We start from the raw sequence: 26,657 nt of genomic DNA on the forward strand, positions 1-26,657 counted from the left end.
CTTAAAATGGAAACATCACTCACTACTTTTCTCTCTCTCTTACTTTACTCTCTCTTCATTAACTCACAAAACAACACTGCATAAAATCTCGTGCCGAAAACCAAATGTTTCATATTTATTGGGACGGAGGGAGTATAAAATAAAAAACTGAGAAAAAAGAAGAAAAAAACATAAATTTGACGTTGGATTTAAAACATGTTGGATTATCAAATATATATATCTACTCGATTATTGAATTATTTTCGTACACATAAAAACATTATCAAGTTGTGGATCTCATGCATTTGAATTTTTTTAGGGATCAGCAATTATACGTGCAAAACGTTTTTCTTTTATCAAGATAAGATAGATGGTGTAGGACCACATCAAGATAAGGGTAGTACTAGTTACATAATGAAGAAGTATTGCTTTATTTATTCGACCTTTCTAAATTTGCATTATATTAAAATTTGTAAATTTATTTGTTGATACATTATTTTTCATAGTTGCAAGTTGCAACCCCTTTTTTAGGGCATTATATACAAATGAAAATTTGCAATTTCCCTATTCCATTCAAAATAAAATACACTTGTACTTATGTAGGTTCACATAAATAGTGGTCCTATTTCATTAAAAATAAAATAAACATGTTTTTATGTAGATTCACATAAATAGTGGTGCATTTCTTTCAAAATAAAATAAAATTGTCAGTGGTCCTATAGCCTCCTTGGTCCACAAGCTTATATTAGTGATCAATTGGTATTAATATATTAAGATAATGCATTTGTATAATAACAAGCAAATTATCTTTTTTCTATTAAAAACAACACCATTTTAACAATAGGTCCAATTTGCAATATTGATACTTTCGACAAACACGAGTTTAATTTGTTGAAAAAATAATTTTGGGGAACATTAGAAAAGCTGGTTTTGTAGGTAGATTAAAAAAATTTGTAAAAGATCAATTTTATCTCATTGTTTAGGTAATTATCATTTAATACACCATCATTTATTTTTTGGAATAACATGTTAGGTAAAAGATCTGTGGTAACATGACAACCAAAATTACACGTCAATTACTCAATACGCGTGTAATTTCAGTTCACATCGATATTCTGATCGTCGGATCTTTTTGCAGGACATAAATTTATTCCCAAACATGAACGATGAATACTAAATGGTAAACGGTTGAACATTTAATGGTAAACGGTTTAACATTTTTTGGCAAACGCTACAAACGATGGGACAAAATCGATTATAACAATAGTTATTTATCTATTCCGATTTCAATATAGTATAAAAACAATTATTTGCACTCACCCCAACTATTCTTGGAATATTCCTTTTATGGAAACCCATAATTACTTATCGTGACGTTCACCTAACCATACTACGACTATTTAGTTGAGTTTTCGTTTCTAAATTTTGATATTTTGTCGATTAGTGTGTTGTTTCCATTTATTTGATTATTGATATGTTATCAACGACTTTAGCACAAAATTTCAATATTTGGTACCAATAAGCCTCGAGGGATTTATTTATTGGGAATCAATTTATTGGGGGGATAATTATTTGTTGAATTTTCATTAAATAATTCTATCAACCTAATAATAAATTAACAAATAAGTAAGTACTTATTCATTACTCTAATACTACCTCTTTTCCCTCTATAAATTTTTTAAATAATTCATTCAAAATTCAGCTGAAATTGAGGGAGCTTACATGTTTTATTCCTTCTCAAACAGAGTTTTGTTCGACGAAATGTCAAACAGAGTCTACCCTTTACAAATTTACAACAAATTATTCCTTAACATTCCAATCGGTTCAGTTTAATGAACATTTCATCTTTTCCAAAGTTCTTGGATGATCAAAATAATTGGGTCGGTTTGCGAAGGAATCGACTGTCAATCTTTTGTTATGGGTTTTGGTTTTCATTTTTCATGCCCACCATATGTTCGACGAAAAGCTTAAATCAATTGTTTTTCTTTTCGACCTCAAAAAATTGTTATATTTTCATCTTCAAGTCAAGATTTTGATACTACCTCCGTCCACGAAAATTTGTCCCATTTTTCCATTTCCGTCCGTCCTCCAAAATTTGACCCACTTCATTTTTACCATTTTTTACAGTGGACCTCATATTCCAGTAACTCATTTCTACTCACATTTTATTATAAAACTAATATACAAAAGTAGGACCCACAATCCACTAACTTTTTCAACTCACTTTCCATTACATTTCTTAAAAACTGTGCCCGGTCAAACCGGGACGAATTTTCATGGACGGAGGTAGTAAGTTTTTTGTTGGAAGGATTTTGAATTTTTTATTTTATTTTTGTTTTTTTTTTCTTCAGAAACAAATGATTTATTTTCCAAAATCCATTGCACTAGTTTGAGAATTGGGCCGTCAATGGACCGCTTCAAATCCACATTGGGCTGAATAATGTATCGGCCCAATGCGAATTGGGCCGAGATGATAATTAACTAATACAATTGGGCCGAACAATGGCAATTACTTATATTTCCAAAAGAAATTGCATAGCTAATTACCTAATTTACATAAATTAAGAAATTGATAATAATTAATGATTAAGTATGTTCATGCAAGCACGTATTTTATAACTATTTCACTACTCACATATTGTTGTTTATACCAATTTGTCAAATACTAATAAGCTAGAAAAAAAAATTTAAAAAAAAAAGAGTATCATTTTACTCAAAAATGAATGTTTTATTTTTATATCGCAGCAAACACAAACCAATCTTTCATTTTTTATGGTTGTATAATTTTTTACCAAAGTTTATAATTTGATTGTATTATTTTTATGATTGCGGCAAACACATACCTATCTTTCATTTTTTGAGAATAATTGCATTCCTATCTTTTTCTTAGAAATAATTGTATTCCTATCTTGAAAAACTACTCATTCGTGAATCATGTGTGACCAATTAAAGTAGTAGCAAGAATAACACCAAATCGTTTGAAATATTCAAACATGGTTGCATTATAATTAGGTAGACATTCATTGAATATTGAAAAAAATGTATCATGGTGGGGCCCAAAGCTCCTTCACTTTTACTCACACTAATATCCACATTCTTAACAACATCAGAAAATAAATTGACCAAGTACTAGTTTAGTAGGTTGTTCCACATTTCCACAATTTGTGGTTCTTATCAATTTTTCCACAATGTGTTGCACTTATTTTACTAATCTTTCTTCTTTGAATGATCTTTCTTTCTTTTTTTCGACAAAAAAATTGGCATTAGAAATTTAGAATAGTATTCTCTTCCTATATGGAGTAGTATGTTATACTCCAAATAACTCTGATATTTTCCACAAGATTCAAATATGACTCGACCAATGAAATATGACTAATTCAAATTCATATATTCAATTACAAACTCACTTATTTTTTATCTTGAAATGTCAGCCAATAACATATGCCTCACATTTCTATTTTTTTGTAAAAAACCAAACAATGATATATACATACAATTATACTTTCTCTCTTACTAGGAACATCTTTTTTCTCTATTAATAATTAATATCTATTAAACTATTTTTTTCTCCACTTAAACGCACAAAAGTCAAAACAATAGTATCTCGTAAAAAAGTACTATCATCCAACAAACATGACATCTTAACGAAATGAGAAAACTCTAGACAGAAATACTCTTTAATTAAATATCATCTAGACAATAGACATAAGTATGATTTCAATGCTTGAAAATAACATGACTAAACATCACTACCATGAAAGGCCGAAACAACTATTTGGCTATACCCCACGTAACAAACAATTTGTCTAATAAAGCTGGATTTTAGCATACAACTTTTCTTAGATATTTGCAAGAATATGTGGTCTTGCTTCACTTATATAAAATAAAAAGCATCATCATACCTACGGAATAAGTATATAGTATTTTCTTTCTTTATAAGTACTTTTCCCCAGCAATTTTCATTTAATTCCACCTAAATTAATTGGCAATACTTGTTTTCTATTTTATTTTTTTTTTTAAATGGTAAAGGATTTTTCTATTTTACTTTAATACCCTTTGACACATTAGTCTTATATCCACATTCCACAGTTTCAAATTTATTAATTAATTATATTTATCATATACCCCCTCCGTCCGCTATTAGGAGTCTCATTCATGGCCAGACGGATTTTAGGAAATGTTAAGAAAAGTGGATGGAAAAAAGTTAGTGGAATAGGGGTCCCACTTGAATATATTAGTTTTAAATGAAATGTGAGTGGAATGAGTTAGTGGAAGGTGAGACTCTATTACCATTTATGGTAAAAGTGAACCGGGACTCTTATTCGCGGACAGACTAAAATGGAAAAATAGGACTCTTATTCGCGGACGGAGGGAGTAAAAATCTACAATTGATCAAAATATACATATTTATCTAATACTCCCTCCGTCCTGGATAATTCGGATCACTTTAACCGGGCACGAGTTTTAAGAATTGTAATGAAAAGTGGGTTGAAAAAGTTAGTGGAATGTGGGTCCTATCTTTATGGAGCATATTAGTTTTATAATAAAAATGTGAGTAAGAATGAGTTAATGGAATATGAGGTCCACTACCATAAATGGTAAAGTGAAATGGGACAAATTATGTGGGACGAATTGAAATGAAAAATTGGGATGAATTATCTGGGACGGGGAGTAAATAATAGTAGTGTTTTTATAAGTTAAAACTCGTGTAATATACAGAAAAATATACTTTTATTTTCAAATTACTATTGTTTTAATTGATGCAAAAAAAGTGGAGAAATCCATAAATTAGGTAGGTGATTGACATATCAAAAGGATAATTAGTAATAATATAAAAAAAAGTTAATTAAAATAAAAACAAAAAGTTGACAAAGACTACACCTTTCAAAGTCGTCAGTTTTCACAATAAAATCCCAAAACAGTTTACCAGTTGTGTCCAAACTCATAAACTAATCGCTTCGGCGGCTGCTGCTTCTCTGTCAAGAATCAAAATGGATAACCTTATGGGGCTGCTGAGGATTAAAGTGAAGAGAGGCATAAATCTTGCTGTTCGCGATGTCTGCAGCAGCGATCCATACGTCGTCGTCAAGATGGCCAAGCAGGTCTCTTTGCTCTGTTTTTGTGAAATTGGTTGCTTTTCTGATTCTGGGCTCGCCGCAAATTTTCATCTTTTTCACTTTTTTTGCCTTTTTTTGTTGATCAAGAAGGGTTTTTGGGTGTTTTTCAAGGGTTTATGAAGCAAGAAATGAATGAGTTGACTTTTGCTGCTGCTGAAATTGCTTTTTGGTTTGAGCTGTTGGCTAATTTCATGTTTTTTTTTATCTTCTGCTGAAATTGGCCATAGATGGATTAGGATTTTTGTTTGTGTGTGGATTGAAGATTGAGCTGCCTAGTTTTTTTGTTCTGAGCTTTGACTGAAGTTGAATCATTTTTTTTTCTTTTATTGAAGTTGAGAATTGATAAATTAGGATTTTTTTTTTTTCATGTTAATTGTTGCTATCATGAGCTGTTTCTGTGTGAATTTGATATTAAGATGGCTGCATTTTATGTTTTGGTTTTTGATTTCAACTGGTTGAAGGCGTTGTGTTTTGTTGTGAAGAATATTTGAACAGCTTCTGTGATAAGTTGCCATTGCTCTTTTGAAGGCTTGCGGAGTTCGTATGCATCTCTCTCTCGTTGCGTTTTGTGTGCGTTGGTGGAACACGAGATGTAACTTTGTAGCTATAAGGATATGTATGTGTAAATGCTTGTATTCAAGTATTGCTTGTGTAGATTGTTGTTGCTTTTGGGTTTAGCTATGGTGTTGAATCTTGTTCTGATAGATGGTTTGCTGCAGAAGTTGAAGACTCGTGTCGTGAAAAAGGATGTCAACCCTGAATGGAATGAGGATTTGACACTTTCCATTGCGGATTATAATCTTCCAATCCATTTGGTGAGTTCACTTTGATTGGCCTTGGTCATTTTCATTTTGTTTTTGAGCAAGATCGTCTCTGTCGTTTCACGTTTGATGGGAAGCAAATAGGACTAGGATGTGCACTTGTCGTCGTTTGATAGGAAGCAAATACGACTAGTAGTCGTATATCTCCCTTGTTCCGAACTTGGTGAAATGGAAGCTGTACTTCATTCTGCATGTTGTTCGATGTGCACTTGTCCTACTTATCTTTTCCCTCATCTTGCCTTCCGAGTTTTGGTGGAATAGCCGAAGATCTTCTTCGGCATTAAAACAATTTGACAGCTTTACATAATCAGACTCGGGTTAACGTTAATCCTTTCAAACTCTTTGATCCCTTGGAATTATGCTGTGTTTCTTGATATCGATAGCTTGTCTCGGTTGAAGGAAGCAATCTTAATTCAAATGATTGAATTGTCAAGAATTATTAGCCCTCTTTTATTGTTTGTGTTTATATATGATCCTTTTCTTCTTAGCCTTCTTGATGAATTAGTGTATTCACTATTTTGACGATTTCCTCCGTGTTATTCGCCAGACTGTGTACGACCACGACACATTCAGCCTGGACGACAGGATGGGGGACGCGGAGTTTGACATAAAACCCTTCATAGAAGCCGTGAAAATGAGACTCGAGGGGCTCCCGGACGGCACCATCATCACGAAGGTGCCTGCCTCGAGGACAAACTGCCTGTCGGAGGAGAGCTCCGTGGTGTGGAAAGACGGGAAGGTGGTGCAGGATCTGTGCCTCCGGCTGAGAAACGTCGAGTGCGGCGAAGTGGAGATTCAGCTGCAGTGGATCAATGTCCCTGGCTCCAGAGGTTTGAATATGGCTTACTAAACATGGCTTGTTTATATGCAATAAATATTGCTAAGTTTGTGAGGTTTGTATATTATATTTAGTGAGAAAATTATTGAGAGGCATATGTGATCTTAATTAGCATTGCTGCTAAATTTGTAAGCTAAAAAGCCTATGATCTTTAATGTAATATTAAAATTCTTGTATTGTTCAATAGTAAGTTTGGTGCTTGTGGTGTTCATTTTCAGTGAGATATTTAGTGTTGTTTTGTAAGTTGAGTAGATAATTGATACTAATAAATATAGAAATTAATGTTTTCATTTTAAGAAACGTCTCATTTTGTGTGGGACGTTGTGAGAAACAAGTTGCTTTCAATGGGACGAAGGGAGTATTGTGCGTCTTCAAATTATATGAAGTAAATGTTGACAAATTCAATTTGATATTAGTAGGCTTTTCCTTATTAGGATTAGAGATTGATACCTCATTTCCTTGAAATCTCAATAAACATTCTATTGAAGAATATAACACAAAGTTTTACCAGTTTTATGCCATCTTGCATTGGAACATAGAAAACATTTTTCACTTACATCAAACAAACACACACACACATACACAAACACTCATTTTATGATCAAACACAAATGCAAAACACACACAAACAAAGGGGTAATGCATCTTGTTGATTCCAAATTGCCAAGAATTTGAAATTGAACCCTTAAATAACTTTTCTAGCATTTTGGTGGATGTGGGATTTTGCACTTTTGAGGGAGTTTCGTGGCGAGGTTCGGGTCGATCCCAAGAGAAGGCAGCACCTTGGAGTTCTTGTACGAGCATAGGCACTTCATGTCCGCGTGCGAGAGGGCAGAACAGCAGGCGGCCGAGGGCGGGGGCGGGTTAGGGGCCGTGGCCGAGGGCTTGCAGTCCGTGAACCCGGCCACGGTCATGTTGCATATGGTCTGGGCATTAGCCCCTCCAAGAATCACTAGAAGCACACTCACTATTGCTATCTTTTTGTGTGATGACTCCATGTTTTCTCTTCTTGTGTTGTTATATGGTGTGGATATGTATATATATATATAGACACAAATGTGGGGACTCTTGTGTCACGGATTGTTGTGCTCGTGAGTTTTGGTAGTGCTTTTTTAGGTAGTGAAATTTGGTGTTTTGATTCAGAGTTCTTGTCGTTGAATGCACAAACTTTGATTCGATTAACGTAGTGTGGATTGCATGAAACGGCGACGTTCCGTTTCATTTAAAATTACTCTTCTTTAGTAAGAATTCATCCAAAATATGTGTATTTGCAGCAATTAAGCCTTGAATTTATAAACATTACTCAGGTTTGAGGTGCTTATTCAACGATTAGTTTTGCTTGTCCAAGCAATTGGTTTGCGTAAATTGAAACCAAGAGTGAGAGCATCCTTAACGCAGGCGGGCCGGGCCGCAACTCGCGAGTCCGGCCCGATTTTAGCGTTGGAGGGAGATGCGTCACGGCTCGGGGCGGTCTCGAGGACGCAGTTTGTATCCCTGGGCCGCTCCCGAGTCCCGTCCCGGCGTTATTTTTTTATTTTTCTATTTATACACTAGATATGAGTATTACGTTGCGGATGGGCTAGCTGACGGAATTGACATTGAGCTCGAATTGCACCGTGAGATGATTGAATACCTTCGCGCACAAATGAAGAAAAAGTAGTTCTTTTTTCTAGGATTTGTAATTTTTCTTTTCTAGGATTTGTAATTTTTTTTTCTATTTTCTGACTGAACAATGAATTTTCCCAATTTTAATTGTTCAAGATATTCTATTTTACGATTAAAATATTTAGTAGTTGTGAATAGTGCAAATGAAAAGTTATGGCCTGAGTTGTGACCCGAGTTGTGGCCTGCGGGGTTAATGGAGTTGTGGACTGGAACCCCTAATTTGAGGGAATGATGACGTGGAGGGGACTTGCGGCCCAAATCCGGGATGGGGTTAAGGATGCCCTGAACCATCGTTCCGGGCCTAATCCTAACCAGAATTGCGCCGTTCCAATACCAACAGTTTGGCTCAAATCTAGGAAAAAACTGGGAGAAACTGCCACTTTTGAACAAGAATCGGAATCGCCAAGACACTTCACGAGCCGACAGAGTTTTCTCCTGTCGAATTAGTACACATGATACAGAGCACATCATGAAACAGAGTTCATCTTCTATATGAAGACTGCAAACCAGACACAGATTACTAACTAACATCAACTGCAACTCAACATACAATGCAGTGAGACGAAACCACGGATTTGAGACGTGGATTCATCTCACTGCTTGTAGTACAGATCCTTCGATATAAACACAGCAAAGAATTCACTATCAATCAGCTGCAATTTAACACAATCGCGTGATTATGCAGTGAGACGAAGCAACAGATTAAGCAAAAGAGATACAGTTCAATACAAACACATAAAGAAAATTCAAGATTGGTGATTAATCCCTATTTTTGTGACTAATGAACCCTAATTTCAGATGTGTGCATCATACATCAAGACATACACAAGATTTTGCCTAAAACAAGCAGATAATAGTGAAATCTTCAAGAATTTAACAATTGGAAACAAGCCAAGATATTCTAGCATTCCCTACTACCATACCTTAACCCAACTGATGGATTCCAAAATATGGTTTATTTAGATACATGAACATATTTCATCGAAACTCATACAACGATACACCTCCATAAAACAAAAATCCATATTCGGACACAGCTAACCTTCTCAAAATCCAGCAAAACTCAACATAACTTTCTAATCGGACATAATCAAGAACTCTCGAAAAACAGAGCAATAACAGAGAGACTCAAACAGCAACAACTCCCACAAGCTAACCTGCATAGTATTCGAGTGAGACATAAAAGCAGGAGCCAAAAAATCCATATGATGCTACACCTCCATACGATGATACACCTTCATAAAACAAAAATCCATCCACGCACACAGCTAACATTCGCAAAATCCAGCAAAACTCAAACATAACTTTCTAATCGTACATAATAAAGAACTCTTGAAAAACAGAGCAATAGCAGAGAAACTCAAACAGCAACAACTCCCACAAGCTAACCTGCATAGTTTTCGAGTGAGGCATAAAAGCAGAAGCAAAAAAACAGAGCATTTTTCGAACCAGATATGCTAGCATTCCCTACTACCATACCTTAAACCGACTGATGGATTCCAAAATGTAGTTTATTTAGATACACATTCAAATTTCATCGATACTCATGCGATGCTACACCTCCATAAAACGAAAATCCAGCAAAACTCAACGTTAACATCCTAATCGTACATAATCAAGAACGGTTGAAGATAAATAAATAACAGAGAAACGAGCAAAAAACTCAATCACCTCCTCTCAACGCAACTTCGAATCCTTGCTCAGCAGATACTTCTTCAGCACATCCATCACCGAGCCAAAATCCGCCTTCACCTGCGTAGGCGGGTTAGCAAAGCGGCAAGCCATGTCCTTTATCTCCCTGGAGTGATAATCCACCTTCGACTGCGTGAACTTCAGCCCGTGCGCAGTGCTCACCACCACCGTCCTGTCGTTCGGCCCGATGATCCCGCTGTTCCTCAGCTTGAACAGAGCAGTCAGCGCCACACCGGTGTGGGGGCAGATGAACATCCCGGTCGAATCCGCCTGCGCCATCGCGTCCATCAGCTCCTCCTCGGTCGCCTCCTCCACAATGCCGTTGCAGTTCTGCAACGCGTACACCGCCCTGTCGATGGACACGGGATCCCCGATCTGGATAGCCGAGGCGAACGTCGTCCCCGCCTTCACCGCCTTGAAATCCTTCCACCCTGATTTGTAGTGGAGGTAAAGCGGATTCGCATTCGCCGCCTGTGCGCAGACGAGGCGAGGGATTTTATCAACGAGCCCTAATTCCTTGCACATGTGGAAACCCTTGTAGAATGCGTAAATGTTGCCGAGATTTCCGCCGGGAACGATCACCCAATCGGGAACCTGCCAGTCAAATTGCTGCAAAATCTCAATCGCGGCGGTTTTCTGCCCTTCCAATCTCAAGCTATTGAGAGAATTAGCGAGATATATCGGCAATTCGGAGGTGACTTCGCGAATTAGCTGCATACATCCGTCGAAATCGGTGTCGATGCTGAGAACAAAAGCCCCATTTGCAATCGGCTGGACTAATTGAGCTAGGGATATCCGATTTGCCGGGAGAAACACAATTGATGGAATTCCGGCGGAGGCGCAGTAGGCGGAGAGGGCGGCGGAGGTGTCTCCGGTGGAAGCGCAGCCGACGCCGACGAGAGGGCGGTTCATTTTCCGGAGGCGATTGACCTGGCTGACTAACACAGTCATGCCTAGGTCTTTGAAGCTGCCGGTGTGGCTGATTCCGCAGTGCTTCACCCACAAATCCTTCATGCCGAGGAACTGTTTGCCGAAACGCTCGGCCCAGAAGAGGTTGGAATTACCCTCAAACGCGCTGACGATGTCGTCGGAGTCGATTTCGGGGAGGACCCACTCCTTCTTGGACCAGACGCCGGAGCCGTAGGGCCAGGTGGTCTTGCCGACGCGGGAGTCGAAGAGGGAGCGCCAGTAGGCGCCGTCGAAGCGCCTGAGGGCGTCGAGGTCGTGTTGGACGTCGAGGAGGGCGCCGGAGCGGGAGCGGTAGACGATCTCGTCGAGGGAGTAGGACTCGGTGGAGGAGGGGGCGGCGTTGAAGGGGACGTACTTGGCGGAGAAGTTGTGGGAGGAGGTGTGGCGGCGGGCCTCGTCGCGGATGTTCTCGTCGCAGGGGCGGCGGGGTTTTGGTGTGGCGGCGGCGGGAGAGTCGGGGGAGGTGGCGGTGGCGCGGATGGAGAGGGGGGCGGGGCGGGGGGCGGAGGAGGGGGCTGGGGAGAGGGGTGGGGAGGAGAGGAAGGAGGATCTGAGGATGGGAGGAGCTGCCATTGGAGAGAGTGTGGAGAAGACGGTGAGAGGTTCGAATGGAGGAGGTGAATTGATTTGGGATGTGATTGTAATTAAGGGATTTAGGTCTGTTTAAGGATTACTTATCCTAATCTAGTAACTTTGGTTTTGTTTGGACAGCTATCACTTATTTGGACACCTATTTTCTCATTTTTTAGTTTTATAATACTCTTTCCTTTAGATGAAGATAATCCCTTCTTTATGGACCTGTTCAAGGTTTATCGGACCGGCAGTTAAATTCGAAACCGTCGATTTTTTGAACCGTGGTTCTGTTCATGTTCAAAATTTTTCGAACCGAAACTGTGCCGGGCGGTTTCAAACTGAAACCGCGAAAAAACACCGAAAAATTGTGAAATCAAGCCGGAACCGCAAAAAACTGCAACAAAATCGACGGTTCGGAACCGTGAAAAACCGCCGAAAAACCATCAGTTCGGAATCGAAACCGAAACCGGCGGTTTTGGAACCAGAACCATAACCGCGAAACACCCTCGCGGTTCGATTCCGGTTCAACAATATCCAAAACCAGAACCGGCAGTTCCGAACCGTAACCGTCGGTTCCTGAACAGTGGGCACCTCTACTTCTTTGGATGGTACGAGATTGCAGTTTAAAATTGTATATTGAGCCGAGAGAAAAAGAAGTAAGAGAGAAAGAATAAAATGAAGGCAAAGTGTTTCTATTTTAAGTAATGAGTTACCTTGGTTTGAGGTAAACTAAAAAAAAGTGGTTCATATTCAATGGGACATAGCGAGTACGAACTATTTATGGTGAATTGCAACTGTATATTGTAATTAAATTGTGCTATGGGGATTTAACTAGTATGATTTATTTTTGAATAAAAAATGCATAATTCAAATTATAAACATACTAAGTAAAAAAATTCTACACAATTAAAGTAAAGTTAAATCACTTAATTGAAATCAATTTAAAATATAAAATTGAAAACAATAGTCACTTAGGCATTTTTTATATTTAAGTATATGACTCTGTGGTGTATGTAGAAAATTGACGTCATCAAATACCCAATGAAACATTAACATCAATTATATCAACATGAACCAATGCTAAAAAAAACTTGTTGATTGTGTAATTACTAGTACTATTGGTTAATTTAACTAAATGACTTTGGATGCAGCGTATGCCAGGATTTAGCGTATTGAATATTTGATAGCAACATATTCCCCCTAATTAATTCATTTCATTTTCTACATTTCGTTATAAAACGAATGAAGTGTATCAAATAAGAGTCTGAATTTCAAGTCACCACAATTACCAAACAATAATGGTTACAAATAATAGGTCAATGTATCAACTCAACATCGAATTGTGAAGGATTTGAATCATCGTATATGTAGTCAATAAGTTGGAGGTTGAAGTCACGTAAACATTAGGTAGCTCGATGATTCTACTGCCGCTATTAAAAACATATAGATTGGGCTGTAATGCCCGAGGCAAGAGTAGGGATTGACGTTGGTCTAGATGCATAGACGAATGTGAATTAACTGAAACACATCCGAAATAGAAGAATCACGAGACTATATAGGTACGTGACTACATATTTGAGGAGAATTTAACAAATTTGATAAATTAATACCAACATATGCACCTTCTTTCCGTCATCTAAACGACGAGTAACCCATAAGAAGCTATAGAGCGTAAGAGTGCACGTTGGAAAGACTTGCATTAGTCTATGAGTACAACTGTCAGTCAGAGAATCAGGTCGTTGTATAGATTTTTAAGTCACTATTATCACGAGCAATACATGTCGATTTAAGTCGTTGTATGGATTTTTAAGTCACTATTATCCCGATCCATACAAATTTCTTTTGTCCAGAGCCTCTATCATAGTGCAAGGAGCTTAGACATTATTGTATGAGGTACCGAATTCGAGCCCACTTGACATCCTTAGTATGGTTTCCTCCTTTATATAAGAGTTTAATAAAAAAAAAAAAAACGACAATCACAATATAAATAAAAATCGTAATAAAACCATCATTAAACCCTAAATCATTAAAATGAAAAAAACCCGACCCATTTAAAATGGATATTGGGCCGAAACTGACCCTCATATTTAAAGAACTGAGACTAGAACCCTAAACCGCTCTTAAACCCATTTGCTTCAAAGGAAGAAGCTTTGGAGCCAAATTTAACAACTTCAGCAAAGAATTCAAGCGAAATCCTCCGAATCGACATATTTTTGAGAAATTAAGAAGAAACCTCAAGTAATAAGATGATTTTCATTTAATCCTTTCAAGTTTTCAGTGAATTCAGCTAACGTTTCAGTAACTTAAGCGAATAGTTTGGGATTTTATGCTAAAATTATTTTTGGTTTGCAGCTGGCTGTATTCAAATTTCTGAATGGCGGTCGACGGGAGCTTTTCACTTGAATCGGAGCTGCGGAGGTTTATTGATCGGTGCCCGAAGCTCAAGGCGATTCCCAGCTTCAGTAATTTGCTAGCGAAGGTACTGAGTTTATGTGTGAAGTGTTTAAAGAGTCGATTTTGTAGCTTTTGATGGAAAATTAAATGATAATTTGTGTGTATTTGGGGGAGTTAGGGTGATAAAATCACAGAAGATGAGGTGGTGCTGGCTGTGGGGGAGCTGGTTTTGCATCCACAGTACACAATTCGGTTGCTGGGATGCTTTAGGCCTATTGCACAGAGGATTATTGAGAGGAGTGTGCATTTGCTTCACTTGGTGCCGAATTTGAGGTCGGATGATGATAGTAATATGGAAGATTTTGATGAAAAAGTGTTTCTGGGGGAAGATGAAGATGATGAAGATGTAGATAGTCCAGAAGTAGCTCGTGTTATTGATGTTTACGTGAGAAGAAGGAAGGGATTGCGTCTTCACGAGATTGCATGTCTTGCCTTCTGCCGCGCCCTTGATTTGATACCCTTTCTGTTGGGGTAAAAAGATTAGTTAGCTTGGTTGATTCATTTATTTTCTGGAACTTCATTATGTCACACTTTGCAGTTCATTCGTGCTTGGGGTAATGTGGTTGTTAGTTAATATTTCTGTCGGAAAGATGTTGGATTAACTCGTGCAGACTGGGCTGTTTTTCTATGATGATCGGGAACTAGAATACTGATAAAAAGCACGGTTTTGAAAATTGTATAGTTTTGGCGAAATATAACATCTTATTGTTGCGAGTGAACTGCAGAATGATCTAATGCTACTTTTTAGTTATGTTGCAGTTACAGAGCATTTACTTTACTCTCTTGTGATCTTTGCATTCCTTTTATAATCCTAACCCTTTATACATTCCTTCTCGACCGGGATTTTATTTTTTGAAGTAATATCGTTCCTTGATGCAGGTCCATTTTAAATTATTTTAAAGTTGCTCCTGCTCCATTTGAAAGAATCGTTCAATGCACATCAGTTTCCAAGGCACTAACTGGGGTAATTTGTAGCTCAAGTATTGTTTTACTCAAACATAAGGCCTTTGGCCCAACATTTTTTAAAGCTCCCTCTGGTTTTCAGGAAGCCAGGCAGTTGTTAAAGGTTGTCCGAGTATCATATCGTTTCCTTACATTGGAGCCAGCTGTCTTCACTACGTTATGGGATTGGTCCTGTTTTTTGGACATTGTACAGCAGTCCGCAGACCTCACCATGGTTAACGATGCATCGTTGAGGACTATTTTGTTTGACATGAGATGGTGCAGTGCTGGCATTTTGTCGAGAGCTTTAAGATTAAGTTTTAAGGCATCTGCAAACCTTAATACTGAATCTGAAGAAGCTTTTAAGAGTTATATGCGGTAATTTTTTTTTTTACTTCTGTCGCAGTTTGATCTATGCTAACCCCCACCCCACCCCCACCAAAAAACCACCATACACCAAACAACATATCTACTATCTACTATTCTACTATGTCTACTAAAAACAAACTATTTTCATGCAACAGATATCTTTCATTGTTCAAATTCCAGGTTCAGTTACTAGTTCAAAAGCCTTCAACCTTTTAGTTTTTCTAGTAATCTTTTTTCCGAATGAATCAAAAAGCAAAATACTAGGAACTTTTCTAGCTTAGTAAAAACACTAATAAAAGTTGTATAGTGAGTTTGAACTAACTAACAATTACCGATATATTAAATGTGTTGATGAAATCTTGGTTATCAATTTGACACATATAAAAATAAAACTATGAAGTTATACGAAACGAATTAATTTTCGTCTATATCTGTGTAATTAATTTTTTAAACTATTTTTCTGTCTATCTTATAATAAGAAAAAGAATTCGATTTCATGAAAACAAATTATTTATTTGTTTCCCCTTATTTAGTTACCATGCATCACACCGGGCAAAACTAGTTTTTTGTAAATTTGCATCTGTAGATGTGGTAATTGTTTAATAGATGGACTACTGAAGGAAAGTTGTGTGTTACTACACATATCAAGTGGAGTACTCATTATATAAATAGCTCGAGCCTAAACAAAAATTGTTAGACCTCAAGTTTGATACAATATGACGGCTTACTGAAATATCCACATCTTAAAATCACGTTATATAGTTTTTCTCGTCTAGAACAATAAAGAATATAATTTTATGAGCTCAAATAATAGACATTGATGTTATCTCATTGCATCTAGACTCCGAAGAAATCATTTAAAAAAATGGAATATTTCAAAACAGATAAAGATGATGTAATTGCAAAATAAAATTATGTTGTTCTGAAATGTGACACCAATCTATTTGTACAATGTTAAAATTGTAATCATTACCAATTGTTTACTGTTTATACTTTTTAGTGCAAGTTTTAAGTTACTTAGGCTTCATGGTTGTACTGTTTGCAGTTGGCAAGAATTTTGTATGGATGTATCTTTGGAGAAAGGGGGTTGGCATCTCGAATACTCTGCAAATGACTATGGGGCAGTTGGAAGAAAAGACAACTCATGCTCTTCAATGATTGATAAGATTGTGCCCTTGAATCATTTTAGCATGCAGGGCACAGGGTACGATTTCTATCAATAAAGTGGTTACATTTCTTTGCATTTTTCCTTTGGTTTGTGTTTTGATGGTCTTTCCTTATAATTATCAATATACTGATAGTTCTGGTATGTTTCCCAGTGTTCCTTCTTAATTGGGTCCATTCCTACGCTTTTATGTTTGACTTTGACCTCAAATGTACTATACATAACTACCATGTTCTGAATCTTGATTTTATGCAGAAGTCCTGCGATGCCCTTTGTCTTGACGTCTGCTCTGAAAAAAGGTTTTGAGATGGTCTCTTTAGCTGTTAGTCAGAGGTGGCCTGTGCTTCTTTATGGTCCTGCTGGTGGTGGGAAAACTGCACTTGTTTTCAAGTTAGCCCATAATTATGGTAGTAGAGGTGGGTGGCTCAATTCTTTCTGGTCTCTATATTCAATGAAATTCTGTATTATTGGATCTCTGTAGAATGTTATTCTGATTGTTGATATTTCTGTTTGAACTACATAGTTTTGTCCATTCACATGGACGAGCAGGTTGACGGGAAAACACTACTTGGGACTTATGTCTGCACGGAGAAACCTGGTGAATTCAGATGGCAACCTGGTTCTCTAACTCAGGTTTGAAGTTAATCTTTTAAGTTCAACTTACTTCCTGAGCTGTCTTGTTGTAACCTGTATTTCGTATTCATTGACAGGCGGTCTTGAATGGTTTCTGGGTTGTTTTCGAAGATATAGATAAAGCACCATCTGACATTATGTCAATCTTGTTGCCTTTGTTGGAAGGTGCAGTTACATTCTCAACTGGCCATGGGGAGGTATGGCCATCTTTTGTCTCTAATATCTCAAAAAATCTTTTTTTTTTTTTTGGGGGGGGGAAGGGTGCTGATGTTAAATTGTTGTTGTTAGTTGCAGTGCTACATGTTACCTTATACTTCTCTCTGTGATTGAGGCAGTCCAGAAGTGTGTTACATAATTTACATTAATTTGATAGTCGCTGCATTATTTTGCACTATGCAGGCAGTAAGGGTAAACCCAGGTTTCCGGTTATTTTCCACAGTGACAAGCTCAAATCCAGACGCATCTCGTTTTAGTGAAGGTAAAGAGCTCTTCCTGACATTAAAACAACTTCATTTTATTGCGTCTGTGCTGATATTGGTTTCTCACGTCAGATCCTAGTTCTTCCTTAAAAATAGAACAAGATAATATTTTTTTCTGTGATGCTTAATGTCAGCGTATGTTATGCCTAGAGTCCTTTCCATGCCCTGGCATGATATGGAGCTGTTAATCACTTCCATCTATGCTATATTTGTGAAGGGAGTAGCTAAATCCCTATAATTAGATAAATTCTCACCATTTATTTGAGAAGGAATATATAGCACTAGATTACTTGTATTAGGCCTTACAAATGAAGTTGCCAAACACTACATGATAATGTAATTCTTATTTCATTGTTGTTTAATCGTTTGATATGGTGCCCTTTTGTCTTTTCTGTTCCTTTGGTAACAGGTAGGAATTCCCTTGGTGCTGTCTGGAGGAAAATAATGATTACGCCACCCAGTAAGCAGGATCTGATACAAATTATCTTACAGTGGTACCCAGAACTGGAGTATCTTGCCCTAAAACTCATAGGTCTGCTGAATGTTTCATATTCAAGAATAGTTTGTGCTCCTTATAGTGGTCACAGTGCTATTTACTTATATTTTCTGATGCTTTTTGCAGAAACCTTTGAAAGAGTAAACGAGCTTACAAATTTCCAATTAGGATTAATGTCATCTTCAATTTCTAATGGGAGGTTCACTCTAAGGTAGCAGCAGATTATATACATGCATATACTTCTTTATGTTTTTCCTGCACATGTATCAACCGAGCCTTTTCTGCACACAATGAAGGGATCTTCTTAAGTTCTGCAAAAGAGTTGCAAGTTTGCTCTCCTGCTCTGGACATGAAACAATCACCTCTTACGCCTGTGAAAACATCTGTAAAGAGGTTAGACACATCATGATAACTCTTCAATTTCTCTGCATGAGCAGGGCTTCTGTATGATAGACTGTAATCAAGCTGACAAGCTCCTTTTGTCGTTTCAGGCAATGGATGTTTTTGCATCATTCTCCACTTCGGCTGCAAATCGGTTGGCCATCATGAGAGAGATTGCTAGGTTGTGGGGTGTTGTAGGGGCTGAGACTTTGTATCCTGTTAACAAGCCAGTAATTCAGGTACTGCTAATTATGATATGTTTTTGTTTGGCCATTTACATGATATGCATATTTGTGGGCTGCGGCTCTGTATTGGTTTACACAGCCTTACCGTTGTTTTGTACTGTGTTCAGGAACTGAAATCCGAGTTCCGAATTGGGCGATGTAACCTTCAACATGCTGAAATGGCAGTGAGTGACCACATTGTATTCTTTGGTTTATCTTATTTTGAAGAAGCTTCAGAAAATTTATTAACAAGGCTACCATTCTCTTCATACAGCCGAATAGGAATAAGAAGCCGTTTGTTGAGCTCCGTAGCTCAGCACATGCACTTGAGAGAATAGCTTGCTCTGTTAAGTTCAATGAGCCTGTACTATTGGTTGGCGAAACTGGCACTGGGAAAACTACTCTCGTTCAGACACTTGCCACAAGGCTTGGTCAGAAACTTACAGTTTTGGTATGTTGAGTTTGTAACCTCCAGTGCTGATTTATTAATATTACTTTGAACACTAGAAGTGACAATTCGCCATTGTAATTGTTTTTTCTCTTCCAGAATTTAAGTCAGCAGAGTGATGTTGCTGACCTCTTAGGAGGATTCAAACCCGTAGATGCAGGGCTTGTTTGTGTTCCTCTATATCAGGAGTTTGTGAATCTGTTCACAAACACCTTTCCTTCAAAGGTATTGTTCACGAGAAGTATAGTGATTCTATCTCCTTTTTTTAAGGATGCCTCTAACATACTTCTATTTCCTTTCAGGACAATAACATATTTCTTACCCGTATGAGGAAATTTGTAGATGAGAAGAACTGGAAAATGTTGTTAAGTGGTTTCCAGAAATGCATCAGCAGAATAACTGAAATAAGAAAACCCAGTTCCGGTAAGAAGCGGAAGAGGCCTTTAAGTGAAGAACTATTGAAATCTTGGGAAATATTTTCAGCAAACCTTGAAAGAGCTCATGCACAGGTTAGTGCATCAGATGGAATGGTTTTTTCATTTGTGGAAGGAGCTTTTATTAGAGCCATGAAAAACGGTGAATGGGTATTGTTGGATGAAGTAAATTTGGCCCCTCCAGAGATCATGCAGCGAGTTACTGGGGTCCTTGAAAATGAGAGAGGGTCGGTATGCTTGGCTGAAAGAGGAGATACAGAATATATTCACCGGCATCCCAACTTCCGAATCTTCGCATGCATGAACCCTGCTACTGATGCTGGTAAAAGAGATTTGGCAGTTTCTTTGAGGAGCAGATTTACAGAATACTTTGTTGATGATGTATTAGATGATGAAGACTTGGTTTTGTTTATTAATCAATTTATTGACGATGACCCTTCATATAGAAAAATAGTATGTCAAGTCATGAAATTTTACAAAGCAGCAAAAGAATCTGAGGAAAGATTACAGGATGGTGCCAACCAGAAGCCTCATTACAGTTTACGCTCTCTATACCGGGGACTGGAATACTTAAAAAAGGCTAAAAGAAAGTTTGGGTTGGAAAAATCTATTTATGATGGATTCTGTATGTTCTTTATGAATTCACTAGATGACCCTAGTGCAAGATCAATGAACGCTTTAATCTGCAAAGAGCTATTAGGAGGTCGATCACTCCAGCCACTCCCTTATCACGAATACTTGGCGGTCAAAACACCCTCAAAAGATAATGATATATTGAAGCGCTATGTACTGACAGAAAGTGTTGGGGAACACCTTAAGAATCTTGCACGGGCTATTTTTATTGGAAGATATCCTGTGTTGTTGCAGGGACCCACATCTAGCGGTAAGACTAGCCTGGTTTGCTACCTAGCTGCAGTTACTGGTCATGAATTTGTAAGAATTAATAATCACGAACACACTGATCTCCAAGAATATCTTGGTTCTTATATAACTGATGCAAGTGGAAAGCTTGCCTTCCATGAAGGTGTCCTGGTGAAAGCTGTTCGTAAGGGTCAGTGGATTGTTCTTGATGAACTTAACTTAGCTCCCTCAGATGTCCTTGAAGCACTGAATCGGTTGCTAGATGATAATAGAGAGCTTTTTGTTCCTGAGCTCCAAGAAACAATCCGTGCTCATCCAGATTTTATGTTGTTTGCAACCCAAAATCCACCTGGTGTTTATGCGGGCCGCAAACTGCTCTCTAGAGCATTCCGTAATCGTTTTGTGGAGATTCATGTTGATGAAATACCGCAAAAAGAGTTGGTGCACATTCTGTATGAAAGGTGCAAAGTTCCTCAAAGCTATGCAAAAAAAATGGTTGATGTGATGAGGGAGTTGCATTTGCACAGGCAGAGTAGCAACGTTTTTGCTGGAAAACATGGATATATCACTCCGCGTGACTTGTTCCGATGGGCTGATCGTTACGTTGAATATGTAAGATCTTATGAGGATCTAGCTTATGATGGTTACTACTTAATGGCAGAAAGGCTGCGTGATGATGCCGAAAAAAGAGTTGTTAAAGAAGTTTTGGAGAGGCTGTTAAAGATCCAACTTTCTGATGGAAAGTTATACAAGCAGGTACTTATTTTCTCTATTCTGAATGCCTAATACCATTGTCTATGTTACAATGTTGCAAATTCATCATCAGCCTTAAAAGCACTTAAAACCAACTCTACCTCTTCTGAAGTGAGCATATTAGTGAAAAGGTGTTTGTTGCAGATCTAAGGTTAGAATGAACTCATCTATGTCATAGAGATATTTATTTTGATTAGGTTTACGTACTTGGTTAGTACCTTTACATGGCATCCTGCTCATGGATTTTTTTAAATGTTTGTCTAGGACGATAGAGATCAAAGTGGTGTTTTAGGTGGCATGCGAGTATCAGTTTACTTTATGTGCCTTGTCAGATTCTATGATGGCTATCGTCTTTCTCTCCTTTTGTCTTTCCTCTCTTTATTTGTTTTTACTTTTCGGTGGGGTGGCTGTGGTTATGACATGTCATGGACCATTAGAATATGATGTGCTCATATATATTTTTTTTTCAGGAAGAAAAAGGCCGAGACTATTTTTTGCAGTCAAATGACTATAAAAATCCTGAAAGTATTGGGCAGTAAGTATCTATAAGGTTACAGAATCTGTGCTCTCTTTCCCAAATAATTGAGGTCGTAAGTTCTCTTATCCTTTTGCTTTACCAGAATCATTTGGACAAAGAGTCTATGGAGAATGTATTTTCTGGTCGAACGGTGTTATCAGATGCGCGAACCTGTCCTCCTTGTGGGTGAAACTGGAGGAGGGAAAACAACTGTTTGTCAGCTGCTTAGTATCATGAAGAGGTCTAAGTTACATATACTGAATTGCCATCAATACACAGAGACATCTGATTTTCTTGGGGTATGCCCTTTTACTTCATTAGTTTTTCTATATGTTTGTTTTGTTGCCCTTTCAGTTATGGCCTCATCCTTGTCACATTACAATCGTGAAGTCACAGTTGTATTCAATTTTGTCTTTTTGGTTTAATATTGACCAGGGATTTTATCCTGTGCGTGAGAGATCAAAAATTAGTTTGGACTTTCAGAATCTTTGTGAGAAAGCTGCCCAGTCGAAGGCTTTTATACATTTTCCTGGAGATTCTGTATGTTGATCTCTTAGTTCCAAACACATTTTCCATCTTTGACGTCATCATCTTTTTTAATAGATTTTTTTTTCCTGCAGAAAATTTCTCTGGACATCAACCAGGCTTCTCAGACCCTCAATGTACTCTCTCTAATTATCAAAAGTTATAAAGAGCTTTCTGTGTTGAATTCTGAAGTCACCATGGATGAGCTTAAAGACATAGAAATTATTAAGGAGGAAATGTGCCAGCTTCTAGAGAAGTGGCGAACAATTTTCACGTGGCAAGATGGCCCTCTTATTGAAGCAATGAAGAGTGGCGACTTGTTTCTTGTTGATGAGATTTCGTTGGCTGATGATAGTGTTCTAGAAAGATTAAACAGCGTCCTGGAGCCAGAAAGGAAATTGGTGAGGAACTTATAGTATGTTGTTGTATTACTTTATCATTTTATTTTTTTGTTGCCAATGATCTGTATTCCTTAAAAACATGAAGGTTCAGTCAAACTGGACATGCATCATTATGAGTATCTTGTACTTTGACTTGAATGATCAGAGTGGTAATTGTCATATACAAGTTCAAAGATCTGGGAAAAACATGGCCTAAGTGTGTTTGTTGGGTCTGCCCAAGTGCCCATGACTAATACTCCCTTGTTCCTTTTCTTATGTCCTGAAATTATAGACTATTTTCTCCAATAGATGTGCATGTAATTTTTGTTTTCCTTAATGTGCTTCTACTTAAAATTGTTTGCAATCAACAATATTTTATTTTGATAAAGTAAATAAGGATATTTATTTTTTGTTATTCTACTTTGTTAAAGAAATTAAATGAATATTTTTAATAGTTGTGAAAAGGCAAAGGTGGTTATAATAATAGGATGGAGGAGAGTCTTGCTAATGTTGTTTATTGACTCTGGGTAAATTTTACTGAATATATGCAGTACTTGGCTGAGAAAGGAGGCTCTGATCTTGAGAACATTGTAGCTCATGAGAACTTCTTTCTTCTGGCTACAATGAATCCTGGTGGAGACTATGGAAAGAAAGAACTGTCACCTGCTCTTCGAAATCGATTCACGGAAATATGGGTTCCCTCTGTTACTGATATTGATGAACTTAAAAGTATTGCTACTGAGAGGTAAGCTTTTCTTTATAAGTAATACGTGATTAAATATAAATCCGGCAGAATATGATATTATGCCTTACAGACTTGCTTTGAAATGCAGAATATTGGAGCCAAAACTTCCTCACATTGTGGATGTCATGCTAAGCTTTTGGGAGGTTTGTTGTTTCCGATTCATGCGTATTGTTATTCATCCATTAGCGATCATTGTTATTGGTAATCATGAATTTTTTTGCGATACCCATTTATTATACTTGTAGAAGGATATCTTATTCTGCACGTTGTGCTGTTCATAATTAGTTGTTTAATTATATTCTTTCCGTATATATATGTCTATATTATCTAGTAAATCCCAAATCAAATTTATTCTCCTTTTATCTATTTAAAACCTTGTTAAACTTCCGAAGCAGCTGTAAATCTTACATTTTTCAATTTTTGTGTTTGTTCCCTTTTCAAATGTTTTTAGGTTTGGAAATAAATTTCTTTGTGGTTCATACTGGTCTCTTTGTTTCACTTCTTTTCTTATCTATCTCCTGCTTTGCAGTGGTTCAACCTTTTGCAGACAGGAAGAATTCTTACTGTGAGGGATCTGTTATCTTGGGTATCATTTATTAATGTGTCAGCAAGAAATTTAACAGCTGAGTCTGCATTGATACACGGGGCATTCCTCGTTTTACTGGATGGGCTTAGCTTGGGTATGTTTGCTAATCTGTCCACCAGAATATTTTGTTATTGATTGCAATCACTTTACTACATACATCTGGAGGAGCTTTGTTAAATGATGTTGATGGAAACATGGCTGACCTTAGTATTAGTTTGTGGACATGTGACTTGACAGGGTTTGGATGCTTCTTGAGATTAATTCTTGACTGTAGTCTTGATATCTACAATTTCATTCTACTTAGTCTTGTTCTTGTATTTTTATTTCTATAGCTATTGTGAACCTAGCTCTTGACCTAGGTATATAGGGTTTTCCCACATGTCGTGTAAAGCAAATGGGAACCTTATGTTCTTTTCTCTCCCAGTTACCGTGTGCTCTATAGGCACTGTTTAGTGACTAAGGATTATATATATCTGTTCATAATTGCTTTTATATCCTTGAATCAACTTTTTCTTACCTCTATTACTCTATATGCTATTCAGGTTCAAATATATCAAAAGTCGAAGCTGCAGAATTGAGGGTGAAATGCCTTGCTTTCCTGCTGGTGAAACTCAAGGTGAAGTTTATTTATCTGACCTGAAATATTTTGGTGACGGGGTGCAAGAAATTACATACACTTGCTATCCTGCTAGAGAAACTCAAATGCTGAGTTGTCCTACTTTTAGATGGTAGTAAGATGTATGCTATTTATTCGTTGACATTAATGTGTTATTTAGTCGTAGAATGTTAGATATATCTGTATTACTCAATGACTTAAAAAAATGAACGTGTTTCCCTGATACAGGAGATTGCAACAAGTTTTGATCCCTCAGGTCTTGATGGATTGGAGTCTTACGGTTGGGCCGATCCTAAAAGCTCAGCTATTCTTACTCCTGCTGATAACATGGAGTGTGACAATCTCTTTGGCATTCACCCTTTCTACATCGAGAAAGGTATAGGACTTGTGTAATTGCATACTGCATATTTATTGTTATCTCCAAGATTGAATGGAAGTATGAGTCGTATGACAACCTTCAACATTAGTATGAGCTGTATGACAACCTTCAACATTTCTAGAATGGTTTCAAACAGATGGTAGTTCAAACTACGGGGCCTCTACCTCTGGAGTGGGACATTGAAGTTGTTGATCCAGTGATTTGCCTTGAATTTTTGTTGTCTATATATTGCTGGCAGCTTAGTGGTTAACTTGAAATGATGACATGTAAGATAGTGACATGATATATATCAAATGATTAACTTCAACTGTGTAAGAGATTGACTGTGGACTCGAACCTGAACCTAGAACCTTTGGCCTCTGACATTAGTCACTAGACTAGACCAGCACAGCACTCTCACACGTACTTTGTAGTTTATATACTGCATGCTAGCCAGGTCATTTAATTGAAACTCCTTGTTCATTCAATGATCTCCTGTGAAAGGAAAAGTGTAGTAATTACTACTCTGTATTAATTAACACATGTATCTTTAAAGAGGTAGGATTCAGACGTGTCACTACGTTTGATGTTGGACTATTGTATTTTAGATAGTTTTAGTTATCTTTGTGTCATTCCTCACACCTTCTACTTTAGGGCTCAATCTTGCTCATCTTGTTCAGGTAGCGATTGTGTTACTGCAGAGGGTTTTCAATTTTTGGCCCCAACCACACAGAAGAATACTATGAGAGTGCTGCGTGCTATGCAGCTTAACAAGCCTGGTAAGTTTCGTTTTCACATGTTTTCGTGCCTGAGTTATGTGTTTACGTATATTCTGGTCGTATGTTTGTTTCTGATATATACCGGTTTTTAATTTCATATTTGTGCAAATATCCTAACAAACTTTTAATATTAATCAATGCATAGTGAGGTTTCTAATGTTTGATGTTTTCATGTTTGTTAGTCCTTTTGGAAGGAAGCCCAGGTGTTGGGAAAACAAGTTTAGTTGCTGCTCTCGGCAGGTTCTCTGGGCACACTGTTGTTCGAATTAATCTATCTGAGCAGGTCAGCAGAATTAACTTGTTTAATAAAACAATTTCCACAGATATGTTTGTTTTGTGTTTGTTAGTTTCATTCTACGTGGAACTTTGAGGTTGAGCAATGTTAACTGGATTATGTTGCTACAGACTGACATCATGGATTTATTGGGGTCAGATTTGCCTATTGAAAGTGATGAAGGAATGCAGTTTGCCTGGTCCGATGGTATCCTGCTTCAGGTGGGATGACCTCTTTCTTCATTGTTTTCTTTCATAGTAACATAGTGCTGAAAAGTCATGTGCTGATGTATTTTCTGTTTTTTTAGAACTTTTTTTCTTACTAAAAGTATTAAAATTTCACTAACTGTTATTTCAGGCTCTGAAGAATGGATCATGGGTCTGTCTGGATGAACTTAATCTCGCGCCACAGTCTGTTTTGGAGGTACTAAGTTGTTGTAATCAGTAATTGTGACCCGCCCCCTCCTTTCTATTCTTTTCTTTCACGTGTTTTTATCAAACCTTGCAATATTCTTCTTCTTTTTCATTGAATTTGGATCTATCCCCTTGCGCACCAACTCTGGATGTAACTATTATTCTAGTACT

General features: G+C 37.4%; 3 protein-coding genes and 1 pseudogene across 6 annotated transcripts in view; 2 read left to right on the plus strand and 2 right to left on the minus strand.

Annotated features, from left to right (window-relative positions):
* Positions 1 to 4,906: 4,906 nt before the first annotated feature.
* Positions 4,907 to 6,966, plus strand: LOC125198850 (protein C2-DOMAIN ABA-RELATED 4-like). The gene is made up of 3 exons (XM_048097101.2): positions 4,907 to 5,081; positions 5,816 to 5,911; positions 6,465 to 6,966. The coding sequence occupies exons 1-3, from the start codon at positions 4,971 to 4,973 to the stop codon at positions 6,765 to 6,767; spliced, it is 510 nt and encodes a 169-aa protein (XP_047953058.1). The 5' UTR covers positions 4,907 to 4,970; the 3' UTR covers positions 6,768 to 6,966.
* Positions 6,967 to 7,247: 281 nt separating this feature from the next.
* On the minus strand, positions 7,248 to 7,765 carry LOC148923974 (putative lipid-transfer protein DIR1 pseudogene; annotated as a pseudogene).
* A 1,554-nt stretch (positions 7,766 to 9,319) lies between these two features.
* Positions 9,320 to 11,669, minus strand: LOC125198853 (threonine synthase, chloroplastic-like). Of its 4 annotated transcripts, none has more exons than XM_048097103.2 (2): positions 10,092 to 11,669; positions 9,320 to 9,577 (listed from the first exon to the last, which is right to left on the minus strand). In XM_048097103.2, the coding sequence occupies exon 1, from the start codon at positions 11,652 to 11,654 to the stop codon at positions 10,098 to 10,100; it is 1,557 nt and encodes a 518-aa protein (XP_047953060.2). In that variant the 5' UTR covers positions 11,655 to 11,669; the 3' UTR covers positions 9,320 to 9,577; positions 10,092 to 10,097. The 4 variants fall into 4 exon arrangements, with proteins under 4 accessions (XP_047953060.2, XP_088917988.1, XP_088917990.1 ...); XM_089061862.1 differs by lacking the exon at positions 9,320 to 9,577 and adding an exon at positions 9,644 to 9,809; XM_089061864.1 differs by lacking the exon at positions 9,320 to 9,577 and adding an exon at positions 9,897 to 9,974.
* A 2,094-nt stretch (positions 11,670 to 13,763) lies between these two features.
* LOC125204209 (midasin-like protein) overlaps positions 13,764 to 26,657 on the plus strand; it is a 31,092-nt gene continuing 18,198 nt past the window's right edge. Inside the window, exons 1-31 of the mRNA XM_048102803.2 lie at positions 13,764 to 13,892; positions 14,007 to 14,133; positions 14,227 to 14,579; positions 14,988 to 15,072; positions 15,154 to 15,428; positions 16,465 to 16,623; positions 16,840 to 17,000; positions 17,108 to 17,217; positions 17,295 to 17,414; positions 17,617 to 17,695; positions 18,106 to 18,228; positions 18,319 to 18,403; positions 18,489 to 18,585; positions 18,684 to 18,812; positions 18,926 to 18,982; positions 19,072 to 19,248; positions 19,345 to 19,470; positions 19,548 to 21,296; positions 21,764 to 21,828; positions 21,914 to 22,109; positions 22,246 to 22,350; positions 22,431 to 22,736; positions 23,267 to 23,460; positions 23,549 to 23,603; positions 23,990 to 24,140; positions 24,589 to 24,662; positions 24,891 to 25,038; positions 25,701 to 25,799; positions 25,982 to 26,082; positions 26,205 to 26,294; positions 26,431 to 26,496. Coding sequence (XP_047958760.2) covers positions 14,029 to 14,133; positions 14,227 to 14,579; positions 14,988 to 15,072; positions 15,154 to 15,428; positions 16,465 to 16,623; positions 16,840 to 17,000; positions 17,108 to 17,217; positions 17,295 to 17,414; positions 17,617 to 17,695; positions 18,106 to 18,228; positions 18,319 to 18,403; positions 18,489 to 18,585; positions 18,684 to 18,812; positions 18,926 to 18,982; positions 19,072 to 19,248; positions 19,345 to 19,470; positions 19,548 to 21,296; positions 21,764 to 21,828; positions 21,914 to 22,109; positions 22,246 to 22,350; positions 22,431 to 22,736; positions 23,267 to 23,460; positions 23,549 to 23,603; positions 23,990 to 24,140; positions 24,589 to 24,662; positions 24,891 to 25,038; positions 25,701 to 25,799; positions 25,982 to 26,082; positions 26,205 to 26,294; positions 26,431 to 26,496 — 5,640 coding nt within the window. The 5' untranslated portion in view covers positions 13,764 to 13,892; positions 14,007 to 14,028. The remainder of the gene's footprint in view (positions 13,893 to 14,006; positions 14,134 to 14,226; positions 14,580 to 14,987; positions 15,073 to 15,153; positions 15,429 to 16,464; positions 16,624 to 16,839; positions 17,001 to 17,107; positions 17,218 to 17,294; positions 17,415 to 17,616; positions 17,696 to 18,105; positions 18,229 to 18,318; positions 18,404 to 18,488; positions 18,586 to 18,683; positions 18,813 to 18,925; positions 18,983 to 19,071; positions 19,249 to 19,344; positions 19,471 to 19,547; positions 21,297 to 21,763; positions 21,829 to 21,913; positions 22,110 to 22,245; positions 22,351 to 22,430; positions 22,737 to 23,266; positions 23,461 to 23,548; positions 23,604 to 23,989; positions 24,141 to 24,588; positions 24,663 to 24,890; positions 25,039 to 25,700; positions 25,800 to 25,981; positions 26,083 to 26,204; positions 26,295 to 26,430; positions 26,497 to 26,657) is intronic.

Source organism: Salvia hispanica, chromosome 6 (assembly GCF_029641045.1).
Source record: "Salvia hispanica isolate PSC_SH4W2 chromosome 6, Shi_PSC_v1, whole genome shotgun sequence".
NCBI classification, from domain to species: domain Eukaryota; kingdom Viridiplantae; phylum Streptophyta; class Magnoliopsida; order Lamiales; family Lamiaceae; genus Salvia; species Salvia hispanica.